The sequence below is a fragment of the Orcinus orca genome, chromosome 9 (genome assembly GCF_937001465.1).
Source record: "Orcinus orca chromosome 9, mOrcOrc1.1, whole genome shotgun sequence".
Lineage (NCBI taxonomy): Eukaryota > Metazoa > Chordata > Mammalia > Artiodactyla > Delphinidae > Orcinus > Orcinus orca.
In genome coordinates, this window is record NC_064567.1 from 1,291,199 (window position 1) to 1,308,197 (window position 16,999).

The 16,999-nt window shown below is 44.5% G+C and overlaps 1 protein-coding gene across 7 annotated transcripts in view; it reads right to left on the reverse strand.

The window, feature by feature from the left end:
- The window catches only part of UBE3C (ubiquitin protein ligase E3C), a 121,526-nt gene that overhangs the window by 35,017 nt on the left and 69,510 nt on the right, over window positions 1–16,999 (reverse strand). For 6 of the 7 annotated variants that reach the window (XM_033408221.2, XM_033408223.2, XM_033408222.2 and 3 more), the window contains 4 exons: window positions 16,330–16,417; window positions 15,905–16,002; window positions 14,757–14,889; window positions 5,203–5,450 (listed from right to left, as the gene is read on the reverse strand). In XM_033408221.2, coding sequence (XP_033264112.1) covers window positions 5,203–5,450; window positions 14,757–14,889; window positions 15,905–16,002; window positions 16,330–16,417 — 567 coding nt within the window. The remainder of the gene's footprint in view (window positions 1–5,202; window positions 5,451–14,756; window positions 14,890–15,904; window positions 16,003–16,329; window positions 16,418–16,999) is intronic. The other variant, XM_033408219.2, reaches the window with a different exon arrangement.

The window sequence follows — 16,999 nt, forward strand, 5'->3', positions numbered from 1 at the left end:
GACCAGGGCATGAACCCATATCCCCTGCATCGGCAGGTGGACTCTCAACCACTGCGCCACCAGGGAAGCCCTCAGGTATATATTTTTGTGACCCTGGATTAGGCAATGGTTTCTTAGATAAGGCAACAAAAGAAAAACAAAATTAAAAACTTTTGTGCTTCTAAGGAGAACATCAAGAAAATGAAAGACAACCCAAAGAAAAGGAGATAATATTTGCAGACCACGTACCTAATAAGGGACTTGAAACTAGAATATATAAAGGACTTAATAAAAGGCAAACAACTCAGTTTAGGAAATGGGCCTGAATAGACATTTCTCCACAGAAGACAAGAAGCACACGAAAAGATGTTCAACATCATTAATCATCAGGGAAATGCAAATCAAAACCATAATGACACACCACTTCACACCCACCGGGACGGGTGTTACAAAAAAAAGACAGACAATAGTAAGTGTTGGCAAGGATGTGGAGAAAATGGAACTCGCATACATTGCTGGTGGGATTGTAAAAGGGTGCGGACATTTTGATATAGTCACCATATGACCCAACACTTCCACTCCTAGGTATGTATTTCTCTTGGCAAGAGAAATGAAAATATACTGTCCATGAGTGTCCACAGCAGCATTACTCATAAGAGCCAATAGCAGAAACAACCCAACGATCCATCAAATGGCGAACTGATAAACTACAGCACGTATTCACAGGAGACAAAGAAGGAACGAAGTGCTGATATACGCTACAGTATGGAGGAGCCCTGAAAACATTACGCTGAGGCAAAGAAATCAGTCACAGAAGGCCACATATTGTGTGAGTCCATTTATATGAAATGTCCAGAACACGCAGATCACAGAGACAGGAAGTAGGTTAGTGGTGGCCCAGGGCTGATAGGACTGGAGCAGAATGGGGAACAACTGCTAATGAACATGGGGTTTCCTTTTTTAGGATCTGTTCTGAAATTACAGTGGAGATGGCTGCACAACTCAGTGAACGTACTAAAGCCCACTGAACTGTACTCTTTCAAAGGCTGGATTTTACGGAATGTGAATTGTACTTCAAAAAAACTGTTACTTCAAAATAAGTCACAAGAGCGTCACCTACTCTGCAGGCATCAATTTTTAATTAAGGTGCTTCTCAAATGGGCAACTCCATACACTAAGCTTCAAGGGAAGGTCTGTTTAACATAATACGTACCACAGAGAACAGAACTACAAATAAAGGAATTTAATTGTAAAGTTGAAAATGATTATAGTTCTGATTAGTTTTTATAGAAAATGATTACGTAGCAACATTAGTCTCTTACTTACTTATTCAAAGACGGTAAAGCTGCTGAGTAATCACCCCTGGACACTGAGCTCTGAGCGTGGCTTGCACTCAGCCTGCTGCTGGCTCAGTGTCACCGCCCTGAGCAGAGCTGCGCCCCTCGTAGCCCCACCTTCCTGACCTCCCAGCTGCCTTCAGCACATTGCTCACTCCTCCTCCTTGGTACACTTTCTTCCCTACTGAGACTCCACCTCCTTGGGCCCTCCTCCCCATGTGCTCACTCTGCACAGTCTCTCCAGACACCACAGTGCAGCCCTGCGCCAGCCGGGCGCTCACCAGTGGCTGCCCCCTCTCACCTCGTCTAGCAGAGATGGCCCCTGGCCCTCCACCAGCCCCAGGGCTGCTCAACGCCGCAGCCCCGAGCCACAGCGGCTGCTGACACCCAAGCTGATGAGAACGACGACATCACAAGGAGATTCCCTGCACCAGCCCCAGGGCAGCCAGACAACATCTGCGCCATCGCAGCAAGTTCCTGCAGAGGGTGCAGCTCTGGGTCACACCTGCTCATCAGTTCTTCGCTGTGCCTCTCCCAGGATTCCAGACCACCCCCCTGCCTGGTTCTTTACCCATGGACACTTCACCGCAGACTGCTACCCTATCTTTGAACACCGACCAAACCATCCACCCATTCTTCTCTGGAACTTGTGCTTCCTCTAGAGATCCTCTCTCTCCTTCCCTCGGGAGCCAAGCCGGCTGAAAAGGCCACCGACACTCTTTCCACCTGTAACCCTTCCATTTCCTTTACCTCACCCCAAAGCAAACTCATGTCTATCATGCCACCCCACTAAAAACATCACCACCGACTACCCCCCTCATGTCCACCAGCTGAGGGATGGTTACATAAATGTGGTTACATCCTACAACAGAATATTAACTGGCAATAGAAGGAGTGAAGTACTGACACATGGCACAATGTGAGTGATCCCTGGAAACATGCTAAGTGACAGAAGCCAACCACAAAAGGCCACATGTCATGATTCAATTTACAGGAAATGTGCAGAATAAGGCACAAATAAGAGACAAACGGTACCTTAACAGATTAATTAATAGTAGAATAAGCAACAAAAAGTAGATTAGTGTTTGCCTAGGTCTTGGGGGTGGGAAGGGAGGGGTAACTGTTAATGGATACAGGTGATGAAAAGGTTCTAAATTTGTAGTGACAGTCGTACAAATCTGTGAATACACCGAAACCGCTGAACTGTACCTTTTAAACGGGTGAATTGCACGGTTTGAGAATTCTATCTCAATAAAACGTTACAAGAAAAAAACACCCAGAAAACAAACACTTGCTGATAAATCCAGTGGTCACGTTTCAGTCCTCAGCTGACCTGACCTCACAGCATGATGCTAGGTAATCAGGGCGCCGTCACTCAGGACCGGATTGCTGTCCTCGTCTCTAAAAGCATTCTCTGCATGGGTTCCACAGGGTCTCCCTAAAAACGTACAAAGTCTGTCACCTCAGCCATTTGCTGAACACAGTGATTCTGCACGACCCACGGGATGAAGAGCCAACTTGTCATCATGGGACACACCGGCCCTTTATGGTTTGGTTGCTGGCTGGCCCCCCGGCAGGGCTGGCAAACCTGTCCTGGAAAGGGCCCAGCAGCACATACTTCAGCACTGCTCAGCTCTGCCCCCGGGGAAAGCAGCCACAGACAATATGGAAATGATATTCCAGTGAAGCCTTTTTTTAAAAAAAGAGAAAACAAACAAACCATAAAATAGGCGGGTAGACTTGCTCAGGGGCTGTAGTTTGCTGCCCTTAGTTTCAGACTGTCACCTCTGGTCACTCCTTTGACTTTCAGAAGCCGTACTGATTACAGTCCTTGTGTTATAATCCAGCCCGTCTCTAAAAATGTGTTGGATAGTAAATATTAAATATCAGGCGTTCCTATTCTACTATTTCAAACAGTGGAAATAAAAATGCATTCCTAGACGATCCAAAAACCCTAACAAATTTCCCCAAAATACCATGAAAAATGTTTACCTATCTGTATAACAACACACCCAGGTTCCTGGGCAACATAAAGCATGAACTTCATTTATTATCAATCTCAGTCGTTAGTGGCCACGGTGCGTGCACTGTGCACGATACTTTCCAGAACCAGGGAGAAGTTACATCTTCTTTCTATACTGCAAGAAACATCCCAGTATGAAGAGAAACGGGAACTAACTTGAGGAAGGGATCTTCTGAACTGGGCCCGGTGCCTGGCAGAAGTGGGTGCTGGGAGCCAGGAAGTGGGCAGAAGACATCTCCTCACTCTGACGAGGCGGGCTGGCCAGGAGGCCCGAGGCTGGACCGCAGCACCCACACGATCCTCCCACCTCCACCCACTAGACACTGCAATGGGCTGCTGACTCAGACGGTGGACTTGGGGTAAAACTTTTTGTCTGTCATGACCGTGAGTACTTGGTAGTTAGTTTGAGTACCGGGGAATCCCTGCACACGTCCCCAAACACACCATGCTCTGTAAGTTACGACTGGTGGAACGAATTCATTCATTCATTCATTCAAAAACCAAGAATCATTCATTTTCAATTTCCTATGGGAATAACCAGATGATTTTCCACCTCACTTGCAACAGCTGGGCATAAGTTTCAATTACTGATTTTAGTGGGATACTTGCCAGCCACATCCTGTTAGGATTAGTAATTATCAACACTATTTAAGTGCAAAGAAGCAAACAAAATAACCTTATATGTAAACGTTTCCATAACTTAAAATGCTAGTAATCAATTAAAAAGAAAAAAAAGAAGAATCCCTTTCTTGGGGGACTGGGCCCGAGCTGTGGGGAAGAGCCCCTCCCAACGTAACTGGAGCCCCACCTCCTACGCCCCGCCTATGGCAGCCCACAAGCTATGCCACGGTCTGAACGTCTGCATTTCCCCCAAACCCCACACACTGTGATGGCGTCAGGAGGTGGGGCCCCTGGTGCTTAGGGCACGAGGGTGGAGCCCTCGTGAATGGAATTAGAGCCCTTGCAAAGAAGCCCCACAGAGCTCCCTCGCCCCCTTCTGCCATGTGAAGACCCAGGGAGCAGGCACCAGCTCTGAACCAGGAAAGGCGCCTCCACCAGATAAAACCACGTGGTGCCCTGATCTCAGACGCCAGGCTCCAGAACTGCGAGAGGTCAGTTTCTGTTGTCTGTAAGCCACCCAGTCTGTGGGATCTTGTTACAGCAGCCTGAACAGACTAAGGCCAGCACTGCTCTAGTTCAACAGTAAGTGGGACTGGCCTCAGTGGGTACCTTCGTCCTGCTCTGACTCTCATGGGAAGGTGTGCTTTGAAAGTTTCACCATTAACTAGGAAGTTTCCACTACGTTATATAACTAAGTTTTCCTTTCATTTACAATGAAGGGTAAGGTGTGTTTGTATAGATGGTGTATACCATCAGATGTAACATTCTGGTTACTACAGCATTACCGTAATATCCTTAAGTGGCCAATTTTCAAGAATCTGCATACAACATATATAACACAAACTACACTGAATAACTATGGCCTTCCACCTCACAGCACTTTGAAAATTTTATAGAACCTTAAAAGAATCACTTTTAACACTGATTATCAACAAGAGCAACTGTGAAAAGACAAAATATTTACAGTACTCATACCTGTGCTAGCAGATAAACAGAATTTTATATCATGCTTCCCATGTTTTCTACACTATATCAATAATTTTTAAATGTACGTAACTGTGTATGAAATGTATAATGCTATAAAGCAGTTATTATGTAAGAAAACACGATTCAGGGGTTCATCAAAATTACTCAAGCAATTCTGAATAAAGACCTTCAATGAAACAGGCGGTAGCCACACAGAAGCACCGCATTTCCTCACCCCGTGGTCTGAGACCCGTTTTGACATAAAGTTTACTTTACCTTTCCAAGCATCCTGCCCAGGAAGTAGTAATGTCTGGCAAAGGACTCCCCCACAAGCATCTGGGCAGCTGGGTTGGGGTACAGCAGCCCTTCGTTAGTGGTCTTAAAGAAGCCCTGGTTGGGGTTAAACCCCGACTTCAGTAGTTCATTTAGAAACTCTCTGAAAATACCACCACCGTCAATGCCAGCTTCGTCCAGGCCATGTGCATTGAGTAAGTGCACACGGATCCGCTTTTTCAAATCAGGCTCTGTTAAAAGAGGGGGGATGGGGCAAGGAGAAAATATTTTTTTAAAAAGCAATAAAATAAGCTGGTATTACAGGAAGTTAGGTAAGGGGAGCAAGAATATTAAAAATATTTTAATGCAAGACTTAAAAAAAAAATCAACATTAAAAAGAGACAATGAGACAGACTGACCAGTATTTCCCTCAGAGCCCACAGTGGGAAGAAGACGTTCCTTTGCACTGATACTGACAGACCAAGAATGGAGTGAGGCGGGGGAGGTGTGTTTGGCAGAAAGTACAGTTATCCCACATATGCTAAAGGATGTAACAAACTCAAATACCAGGAAGAGGGGAACGGAATTGAGGACCTAAGGATAATACTGGAACAGAAAACTATTACCAAGAAAGGCAAAAAGATAAACGAACACAGCAGATGTCAACGAAGGTAACATTACAAAGACCCTTGGAAAGAGGCGCAGGACACGAGTCAGAACACCAGAATCTGCATCAGTTACAACGATGTTCGGCTGAAAAATGGGGGACATTTTTGGTTACACAATGTGCCACAATATGCAATTTTTAAGTTGCTGAAGTCTGCCTGGCATGTGAGGGGCATTTCCACACAGGTCCTCATAAGGACAGCACTGAATAGTAGGGATACCAGGCCCCGGACTCACTTGAAATGAATGCAATAGCCTCTGACACAGGCTTCAGGGCACAGGCCCCAAATACGGGCCAGTAGACGTGCTTCTACCACAAGTCAAAACCAGGGGCTCCCTGGCTTAATCAGGGAACAGGTCTGACAAAGTAACTGACACGTCCTTCACCGTTTCCCACCAATGTCCTTCAGGTGCTTTGCACATCAAGAGCCGCAGGTGGAGGGCAACTGAACCCAGGTCGCAGGGCTGCACCCGGGTCCGCGCTGTAGCTGTCTTTCCAGCAGTGTGCAGTCGCCCACACGTATCTGACCCAAAGCATCTCAGGGGACAGGTGAGCTCTAGAAAACACTCCGGAAAGGGGTTTAGCAGAATGTCGGTTCAGCTGAACCCCAGCACTGTGATGTGCGAGTGTCAGTACTGAGGTCACAGGATCTGGGGTGTGAATATTCTATACTACCCTTCAAACAGGGCCGACAGTTTAACGTGTGGACTGAGGCCCACGGCGCCTGCACAGGAGAGGGCCGCCCACCCATTCTGCCACAGGGACAAAAGCTGTGCCTGGCGAGCTCTCCTCTAGGGCAGTGCAGTGCCCACACCTCCCTCAGGAGTAAACAAACCCGACCAGAGGCGGCGGCAGCGCTCGTGCTTGTGAGGGAATAACCACCGCTGACGTCTACCCCGAGCTGGCAGAACTCACGCCAGGAATTTCACATTCATTAATCACTTCCAACCCTTTAACAACCTCTGGGTTAAGAATAATCCCCATTCTCGTGTGAGAAATCCAAGGACAGGGAAGGCTGAATGATTTACCCAAGGACATACAGCTAATATTGTAAAGGGTAGTACTGTAATTTTAAAACATGTCTATTACCTACAAAGCATAGGTTCTTTTCTACTAAAACACATTCTTTTATTTTTAAAATTTAACTACACTTAAATGAAGAACATGCTTTTCACTGATGATTAAATTCCACAATGTTATTTGCATCTATTTTGAGCAATACAATTACCAAGCATGTTCACCCTCAAGGCCTAGGTAAAATGCAGGAAGAATTCTAAGCAGACAACCGTGGATGCAACACAAAAACACAGTTGGTTCTCTGTGGCCTTTACATATATCTTCTCAACACTCAGTTTTCAGGATAAACTACAAGCATTTATTTGTCATGTACAGTATTTCTCAGACTGAATGTCAACAGTGAGCAGCGGCAGGTTTCTGAAAAATTCAAAGTGTAAACATTCTGTAAGCGGTGGTGCTCCGCCAAGGCCCGCCCGCTAGCCCTCATCCAAACCACTAACCCTCTCACCCAAACCACTAACCCTCATCCAAACCACTAACCCTCTCATCCAAACCACTAACCCTCATCCAAACCGCTAACCCTCATCCAAACCGCTAACCCTCTCATCCAAACCACTAACCCTCTCATCCAAACCACTAACCCTCATCCAAACCACTAACCCTCTCATCCAAACCACTAACCCTCTCATCCAAACCACTAACCCTCTCACCCAAACCACTAACCCTCATCCAAACCACTAACCCTCTCATCCAAACCACTAACCCTCATCCAAACCACTAACCCTCTCACCCAAACCACTAACCCTCATCCAAACCACTAACCCTCTCATCCAAACCACTAACCCTCATCCAAACCACTAACCCTCTCATCCAAACCACTAACCCCCTCATCCAAACCACTAACCCTCTCACCCAAACCGCTAACCCTCTCACCCAAACCGCTAACCCTCATCCAAACCGCTAACCCTCTCACCCAAACCGCTAACCCTCACCCAAACCGCTAACCCTCTCACCCAAACCGCTAACCCTCTCACCCAAACCACTAACCCTCATCCAAACCGCTAACCCTCATCCAAACCACTAACCCTCTCATCCAAACCACTAACCCTCTCACCCAAACCACTAACCCTCTCACCCAAACCGCTAATCCTCTCATCCAAACCGCTAACCCTCATCCAAACCGCTGACCCTCTCACCCAAACCGCTAACCCTCTCATTCAAACCGCAGCACTAATCTTCTGTGTGTGTGTGGGGGAAGCGGGGGGCGGGTCTTTGTATCTCAGAGGCTCCACAGCCACTCACAGACGTCACTTCCTCAATTGTGGCCAGAACTGAGACTCTGTGGTTCCCTGAAGCTCATTTCTGTAAACAGCAATATACAATAGCACCATATTTTTAGAAGCAAATCTAGTCTTCTAGGTATCTGGCCACTACTTGATTCAAAAGACAGATTAAAAGTATCTACTTACACAGTAAGGTTGGGGTGGGGGGACCTAAGTCGTATATTACAGTTGACCCTTGAAGAATTCAGAGCTTAGGGGCCCACACACAGTTGAAAATCACACAGTTGTAACTTGTGACTCCCCCAAAACTTAACTACTAATAGCCCACCGTTGACCAGAAGCCTTACCGACAACATAAACCGTCGATTAACACATATTTTGTATGGTATACATATTATATGCTCTACTCTTACAATAAAGTGAGCTAGGAAAAGGAAAATGTTATTAAGAAAATCATAAGGAAGAGAAAATACATTCACAGTACTGTACTGTATTTATTGACGTGTCAAGTTTACATCATCTGCTTTCAAGATGAATCGCCTGGCTGTCAGAACCTACACCAACACTGTCTTACACGATACAGAACACTGTAGATGTTATATGCATTACCAACACTAGACATCGAAAATGAAAAGATAACGTGAAAACGAAATTCCTATTTGTTTACAGGTATAACGATTCGTGCCCTGGTAACAAAGCGTCAAGAATATGACTGTTTACGGTCGCCTCGCCTATACACTAAGGAATGAATGCTTACAGCATGTTTATGGCATACACCATTAGTCATACCCATAATACAGTATTGGTAGCATTGTTACATGTTTCTAAAAATCACTTACCTGTGATGACAGGCCGATAAGCAGTTTCCCCAATTACAAGAGAGAGGGAGGCATACTGTACGGTAACGTTACTTTGAAAGCAATGTTTTGAGAGTAAGAAAGCTATCACATCGTTAATTTTACAGTTAGCATCGCTCGCTGTGCACTTATGTAAGCATGGGCTGTCCACTTCAGTACAAGTCCTGCACACGATGAACTGTCATCTGTCTACACAATGAACACCTGGGCCACGATGATGATGACACAGAAATGTCTCACACGGTTCTTAGACTTTCCCAGGAAGACACTCACACACACAAGAGCTAAGCTGCTCACTGCGAAGTGGGAGTGGATCAGCACAAAGGCCTTCGTCCTCGTGCTGATTAGGCCGAGGAGGAGGCGTTGGGGTGGGGGGAGGTGGAAGGGGAGGCAGGAGGGGCAGGCACGTTTGCTGTGACTTTACGGGAACAGATCGTAATTTCTGCCTGACTTTTTTGCTCTTTTATTTCTCTAGAACTGTTTCTCTACGGAACCACTCCTTCTTCCACTGTTTGCTTTAGTTCCAGTGCCCACATCACAGAAGGGTCCAAGGCGTAAAAGTCAGGAGCGACGTCGAGCAATCAGAACCCTCCCGCCAGGTGGCCTGCTTGCCGCCAGGTGCTCTTCTTCTGCATCCTGTCCTCGTCACTGGCTGTGGTTCAGAGGCTCTCATCTCCACCCATTCGTCTTCTGTCAGCTCCTCTCACCTGGTGCCTACTAGCTCTTGCCTTTTTTCTCCAAGATCCATATTTTGAAAGCCTTCACCCCACCTTTTTTTTTTTTTTTACCATATTTACAATCTCTTTCACGATTTCCTTGATTGGCTCCGATGTAAATCCTGTGAAGTGATGCACAGCATCTGGACACTTTTCCCCAGCAGGACTGTACTGTTTCTGGCGTGGTGGCTTTCACGGCTCTTTCTATAACAGCTATGGCATCATCAATGGTAGGAGACTCTCACGATGTTCTCTCTGCTGGGTTCTCTGACACCACGTTGACAAGCCTTTCCACGGAGCACCATGTGTAATGAGCCTGAAAGGTCCCTATGGCCCCCTGATCTAGAGGCTGAATTAGAGATGTGTTTTGTGAGCCAGCAGACCACTTCTACGCCTTTGGTGTTGAACTCATGGGTTTCTGGGTGGCTACGTGCATTGCCAATATCAAAAGAGCTGTAAAGGCCACCCCTTGCCAACAAGGTGCTTCCTGAGGTCAAGGACAAGGCACCGATGGAACCAATCCAGAAAAAGGGCTCTCACTGCCCAGGCCTTCTTGTTGTCCAACCAAAGACCGACAGCTGGTGTTTACCTTTCCCCTAGAGGCTGGGGTGAGCAGCTCTCTAGATGAGGGCAGTCCTGCCCATACACCCAGCTGCACTCCTGCCCCTCCTGCTTAAATACTGGTGCTCACTTCTCCTCCTCACTAAAAAATGTCCTCTGTGGCAGATTTTCCCCAGAATGGGGCACTTTCACCTGCATTAAAAACCTGTTCAGGCAGATGTCCCTTCTCCTCAACGATTTTCTTAACAGCATCTGGGAGCTCATCTGCTGCCTGTTGGTGTTTCTGCTGTTATCTTGACAATTTTAAAGCCACACTTCTTCCTAAAATTATCAAAACATCCTTTGCTGGCATTAAATTCTTCAGCTTTTGATCCTTCACCTTCCTTTTGCTTTAAGTTGTCATATAAGATACGAAGTAGCAGTATAACACACTATTTTGAACAAACTGGAAATAAATTTTAGGGCTCTCTTGACAATTTTTAGGCTCTCCTGAAAACTCTTGACAATTTTTTTTTTTTTTTTTTTTTTTTTTTGCGGTACGCGGGCCTCTCACTGTTGTGGCCTCTCCCGTTGCGGAGCACAGGCTCCGGACACACCGGCGCAGCGGCCATGGCTCACGGGCCCAGCCGCCCCACGGCATGTGGGATCCTCCCGGACCGGGGCACGAAGCTGCGTCCCCTGCATCGGCAGGCGGACTCTCAACCACTGCGCCACCAGGGAAGCCCCTTGACAATTTTTAAAGTAACATGGTTATTAGATGGTTTATTCTTTTTTTACGACCAGTAAGAGAAAGTAAATTTGAAAGTATGTAAGGGAAATGCAAACCTTTAACAAAACATATGGATACATTTTCTGACTTTGAAAATTTTTTAGAAAAAGTAAATTAACTGAAAACATATCTGGCTTTTGTATAAATAAAATATGTAAACTTAAAATATTATGTTATGAAAATAATACATCACAGTTTCTTACTAATTTTCAATGACATCAATGTCATTGGAAATTAAACATTTAGAGAATAAAACATGTATAGAAGAAAAAAAAGTCATATAGAAAGACTACTTTTCCTCAAATCATATTGGAGTCTATAGATATGCCTTTCTTACAGCAATCCTGCACGCATTTTCAATATGAAATAAAAAGGTACGTCACAAAAAGTACAAGGTTTTCGTGCTGCTGGTGTAGCTGCTGCCACAGCTTCACAAATTTCCTTTTCTTATTTTTTATTTTTTACACCAGTCCTCACGGTGGATTCATTTGTCTTGAAGTGGCAGTAACCAGAGCTGCAGGTACACACCAAACAGCCCAACATTTTCTCGTAACGTCACGCCTTTTCTCTGCTTCTTGGGAGCACGTCCAGCATCACTTGCAGCACTTTGTGTTGGTCCCCCGTGTTCGCTAAGGTTCACAGGGTTGCACTAGACACAAGGGAAAATACACAAGAACCACGAGCCACCACTTTTTACTGGGTTCGCGGTTTCCTGGAGGGGACGTGTGCTCAGGCGGAGGTGATGAGGGTCACGCTTGTCTCAAGGGGGTCCACACCACACTGAACTCAGCGCAGGAGCAACAAGAGGCGGCTAAGAGATCGTTGAAGCAGGACAGCGTGCGCTACAGGCACCTGCATGTTTGCTTACATTTCTCCTAACTGTGAAGGGCGCCACACACCGTCTGCAAGTGTTTCTGTAAGTTTTGATAAACTTTAACTTCTTATAATAGATCTGTGTATGCTTCTGACAGTAAATGATAAAACAGACTAGTATCTATCAATACGTATATTTTATGCACTCATGACATACCTTTTTCTTAATTTTTTCAGTATTTCTAGGTTACGCAGTTTATCTGCAAGTTTTTTCTAATTGTTATAACTCTCCAAAAAGTTTGGCAATATATTTCTTGAAAAAAATCTGCATAAGTGGACCCACACAGTTCAAACCTGCATTGTTCAAGGGTCAACTGTACTTTGATTTTACCCTATTATCACTTCTTCTTCAGAAAAACAACATAATAAACCCTGCCCATTAAGCAAGACAGAATCCAACGAACCAACACACAAGAGCACAAGTGAGGCTCTCAGGAACGGAGTCCAGAACAGCTCAGAGCCGACAGCTCTAGCAAATCTCATCCCAGACAATGGATGGCACCAAGAGCTCACCGAGACGTTAACCCTCACAACACTCCTGAGAGCAAATACGGTCCCTTCTCCATAGTCACCACAAGGAGAGATGAACAAGCCACGCTCTCCCCCAGGTAAAGTGCTGCCGGGTGGAGGCACGGTGGAGAGCGCGTGCGTGGCATCACCGCACCAGGACCCGTGCCACTCTGCTTGCTTAGCTCCCTACTGCAAAAAGAAGTCACTCAACTTCTCTGAGCTCCACCAGGTCAGTTCACTTGCCAGATGGGGCAAAACCCACACTTTAGAAAACTGTTCTGAGATGATACGAGATATAAGAGCCCATAAAGAATGGACCTGCTTTAATGACTAGATGATGTATGGAATAATCCTATTAATTGATTATATGTAAATGATCAGTCAACGAAGCACTTCAAACCAATTTTCCATAAGTAAATTAAATATTCTGAGATGATATTTAATTTTATAATTTGCATAGCAAAATACCAAACGATTTTGACATATGGTTTAAAAATTCTTATTAAGAAGGCCTGACTGAGAGAACACTTGTAAAGATTTAAGGCATTATAACATAAATATTGTAAGATTTTTCCAAAATCTTTAAACTCAATGAGATTATCAGCCTGCACAACTAGAGAGCTGGAGTGTGATGAACTTTTAAATCACTTTTAAGCTTAAGGGTTCATTAGAAAATTTGGGGCTTGTTATCACTGAGCAGTAATGTCTTAATCTCCATGAAATAAAGTTAACTGAAAATCGCTGCTAAGCACATGTTCTCATTTTGGCTGAAGAGCTCGCGGACATACACTAGTCTGCAGGAAGCAGGACCTGCAGGAAGCCCAAGCCCACCAGGTGCAGAACCGGGTCGGCTGTGAACGTCCACGCCCTTCGCAGTGACCCAGCCTGGGAGACACGGCTCCCAAGACCTGGCTCACGCCCTGCATCTGAGGAAGCCCTCCAGCATCAAGCACATCTCAGCTCTTCTCTGAAGATGCCAGCCGTCTGCCAACTTATGACTCCGTCAGAGCTCTTGTCTTTCTTGTTTTCAATCACAAATTCAACGAACATCTACTGAGCACTAGCTAGCTGGGTGGGAGGAACAAGGATTCAGGATCCCATCTTAGACCATGAGGGCCTCAGTCAAGTGGGAGACACAGACACAGAAACTGCTAACACAGTAACACATAACACAATACAACAGCTACTATAATTGATTATGAAGGACTGTAGATCCCAAAGGAGGGAGAACTTTTTTTTCCCCAAAAATATGTTAGACTAGGTGTCAGAATACCCGATATCTGCCCCACTCATACAAAAAGTTTTGAAAGCACGACATCCTAGGCAACAGTAACCTGGGATAGAGGAGAGCTCACAGCCTGTGTCAGACTTGAGTTAAAACTCTGTCTCAGTCTGTGATACTTGACCTCAGAGGGCAATGGCACAGATTAAACGACCAAACTAAGCTGGGTTAAAGACAAAAATTCTGCACACAAAACCTGGAACAGAGTAAGGGAACAAGTGACGTTAGCGTTCCTCCACTGTTCCACAATATGAAAGAAAAGTATTCAAAATGAGAGGTTTTGCTTTCCTAGAAGAAAATGAAATTACTCCCCTGGAAGAAAAGGCAACCGTTATTCTGTATCTGACAACCTGCCAGCACCTCCCAAAGACGTGAGCTGGAGCCTGCCAGGCTTTCGTTTTTAATACCTGCATTGATATAACACCGATTTAATGTAATATCACGGATACCATATTGTAAAGTTAAAATTATTAATATACATATTAATAACACTAAAACTTTTAACACTGGGTGTCAAAGATTAACATAAGACAAAATGTGTCACTGACCTCTAAATGCTGTCCCAATTATTGTTACAATATAATTCTCTTTTATCTAATAGCAGTGTCATTGACGCACACTTAACCTTTGATAAAGAAATTTGGATTGCAATGGCGTTTATATTAGTGTATTTAACTTGGCTTACAATTTATGATGTTTACATAAATAGACTGTTATATACGACATTTTTAGAATCATAGCTTTTTTGTCAACTAAATTTTAGAGACAGACATTTGGGGGAAAGAAGAGCTCTTTCCTTAAAAACAAATCAATATTTGAAAGGCTTCTGGAGCAATAATTATTTGTTAATCTTAGAATTATTATTTGATAATATACGTCCCCCAAATTTGACCTACTACATTTGTTTTGAACAGTCATTACAGAACAAGATAATCAACACTAATTGTCTAATGATCACCTTTTTCTCTAATCCCCCAGCCTCCCACTGCCACAGGTGCACATACAGAGAGAATTATATATACCATTTTCTGGGGAAAGTTTGTCATAAGCATCTTCATAAATATAATTTCTTCTTATTGTGACATTAATTCCATCCAGAAATGGACCGTCTCCTTGAACTTCTTGCTTATCTGCATAAATCAACCTTTGAAAGATCTAACAGAGGGGAAATCATAAGGTTACTTGAAAACAACAGATTTTTCGTTATGAACATAAGCAACCAAAAGGAAAAACCGCAAAATAAACCTTCACTTTACCTTCTGTATCTCCATAAACTCTGAAACAAATTTTAAAGGCCAAGGTATCAGATACTGATTTTATGCCTTATCAGTGAACGTGCACTATTTATATATTTGTAATATTGTTCCTTTTCCCCATTTTACAACAAATTTTAAAAATCCCATGCTATGTCATATTTTCAATATTTCCTTTTGGAAACCTTTTATAAAACTCCAGATGGTGGCGTGAAGAAGAGTAGCTTTGGAAAGCTGTACATTAATATTAGTAGGAATATCTCTATGGTGATAAAATTCAAGTAATTTTTTTTATGCTAAAAATCCAGTAGAGGGCACTCAGGAATTATGCAACACCATGTGTATACGTGAGTGTGTATGTGTTTTAATGAAGAAATATCAATAGCTTTAAATGTTCATCCTGTGAAAAGAGTGGGCAGACCTAAAAAACACCCTCTTGAAGCCAGAAGTGTAGTAGTTTTTAGAAATTGCTAAATAAGTTGGTGAATACAAACAAAACACTTTTTCAAGACGTATTTGATTGGATTATGCTTTTATAAATCATGGTCAACTATTAACAATCTAATAAGAAAAACATAAATTATTTAATGAGATAGGCACTAGGCAACTTTATGGAGATTTTTTCCATTGGTGTTACTTTTTTTTTTTTTGGCGGTACGCGGGCCTCTCACCGTTGTGGCCTCTCCTGTTGCGGAGCACAGGCTCCAGATGCACAGGCTCAGCGGCCATGGCTCACGGGCCCAGCCGCTCCGCGGCATGTGGGATCTTCCCAGACTGGGGCACGAACCCGCATCCCCTGCCTGCATCGGCAGGTGGACTCTCAACCACTGCGCCACCAAGGAAGCCTGGTGTTACTTTTTAACTCTGAGATGATATAAATAACCACAAAACACATGGAAAGAAACCAAATTCCATACCTTTACTCGCTCCTCAAACGGAACCACAAAGGGCAACTCTGTTAGGATGGCGAGCTGTCTTTCCTCAGACACAGACAGTGGCGGGGACTCCAGACCTACTGCAACACAGTTTAAAACCTTCGTTACTGTGTGTACCTTCCTTTCCAGACTCACAAGGCTACACTCTGTATGGTTCAATTTAAAGACATTCTGGAAAAAGCTGAACTATATACAGGGACAAAAAACCCAACCTGTGGTTGCCAGGGGCCAGGGTAAGGAGCTGGCTACCAAGGCATGAGGTGTTTTCTGGAACCATGAAACTCCTCTACCTGGCCGATCATGGTCAAAAATCACAGACCAGCAGACTAAGGAGCGAACTTCACAGTATGTGAACTACACCTCAGTAAACTCGAGTTAGAAGAGCGACGAGGCCCCAGGGAGCTCACCGTCCAGGGTGGACCGCAGGGGGCCGATCCTCCCCATTCGCCTGAACCTCCAAGCACTTCTGGACGCCGGGACGTAGAGCTGGGTGACCTGTGGGGACCAGACACCCTGCTTAGTCAGCCCTTCCCTGTGTCCCAGCACACACGCCTACCCTGCCTCATTCGAGCTGCACCGGTGTTTCACATTTATTTAGTTGCGTCCCTCTCTCCCACCTCCTGTCCTTTTCAGGAGACCTCTTCATAACCTCTCTCCTATGCTGGTGCTCTAGTTAACGATGTATAATATCTGGACATAGTAAATCATCATAATATGACTGCTTTATGAAGAAAACCACATCACCCTTAAAAAATTAATTTCTCACTATTACCAAATATTCACTCTCATAATTTTTTTAAAAATTGTCTGAATGAGCATCCAAGTAAGGCTGGTAAAGTGTGTACTGTCTCTGAATCCTTTTCATCTGTCAGGTCCCTTCAGCCCTCATTTCTGCCCTTGTGACTTTGATGAGGAAGCAGAAGCATTTGTCCCGTAATCTTCCCCATTGTGTGGATTTTGCTAATTGCAGCATCATGGTGTCAACATGTACTTCTAGCCCCTCCATTTCCTATAAATTTGTCGTTACATCTGGAAGTTTCACCAGGCTTGGTCTCCGGGAGAAACACTTCGGAGGTG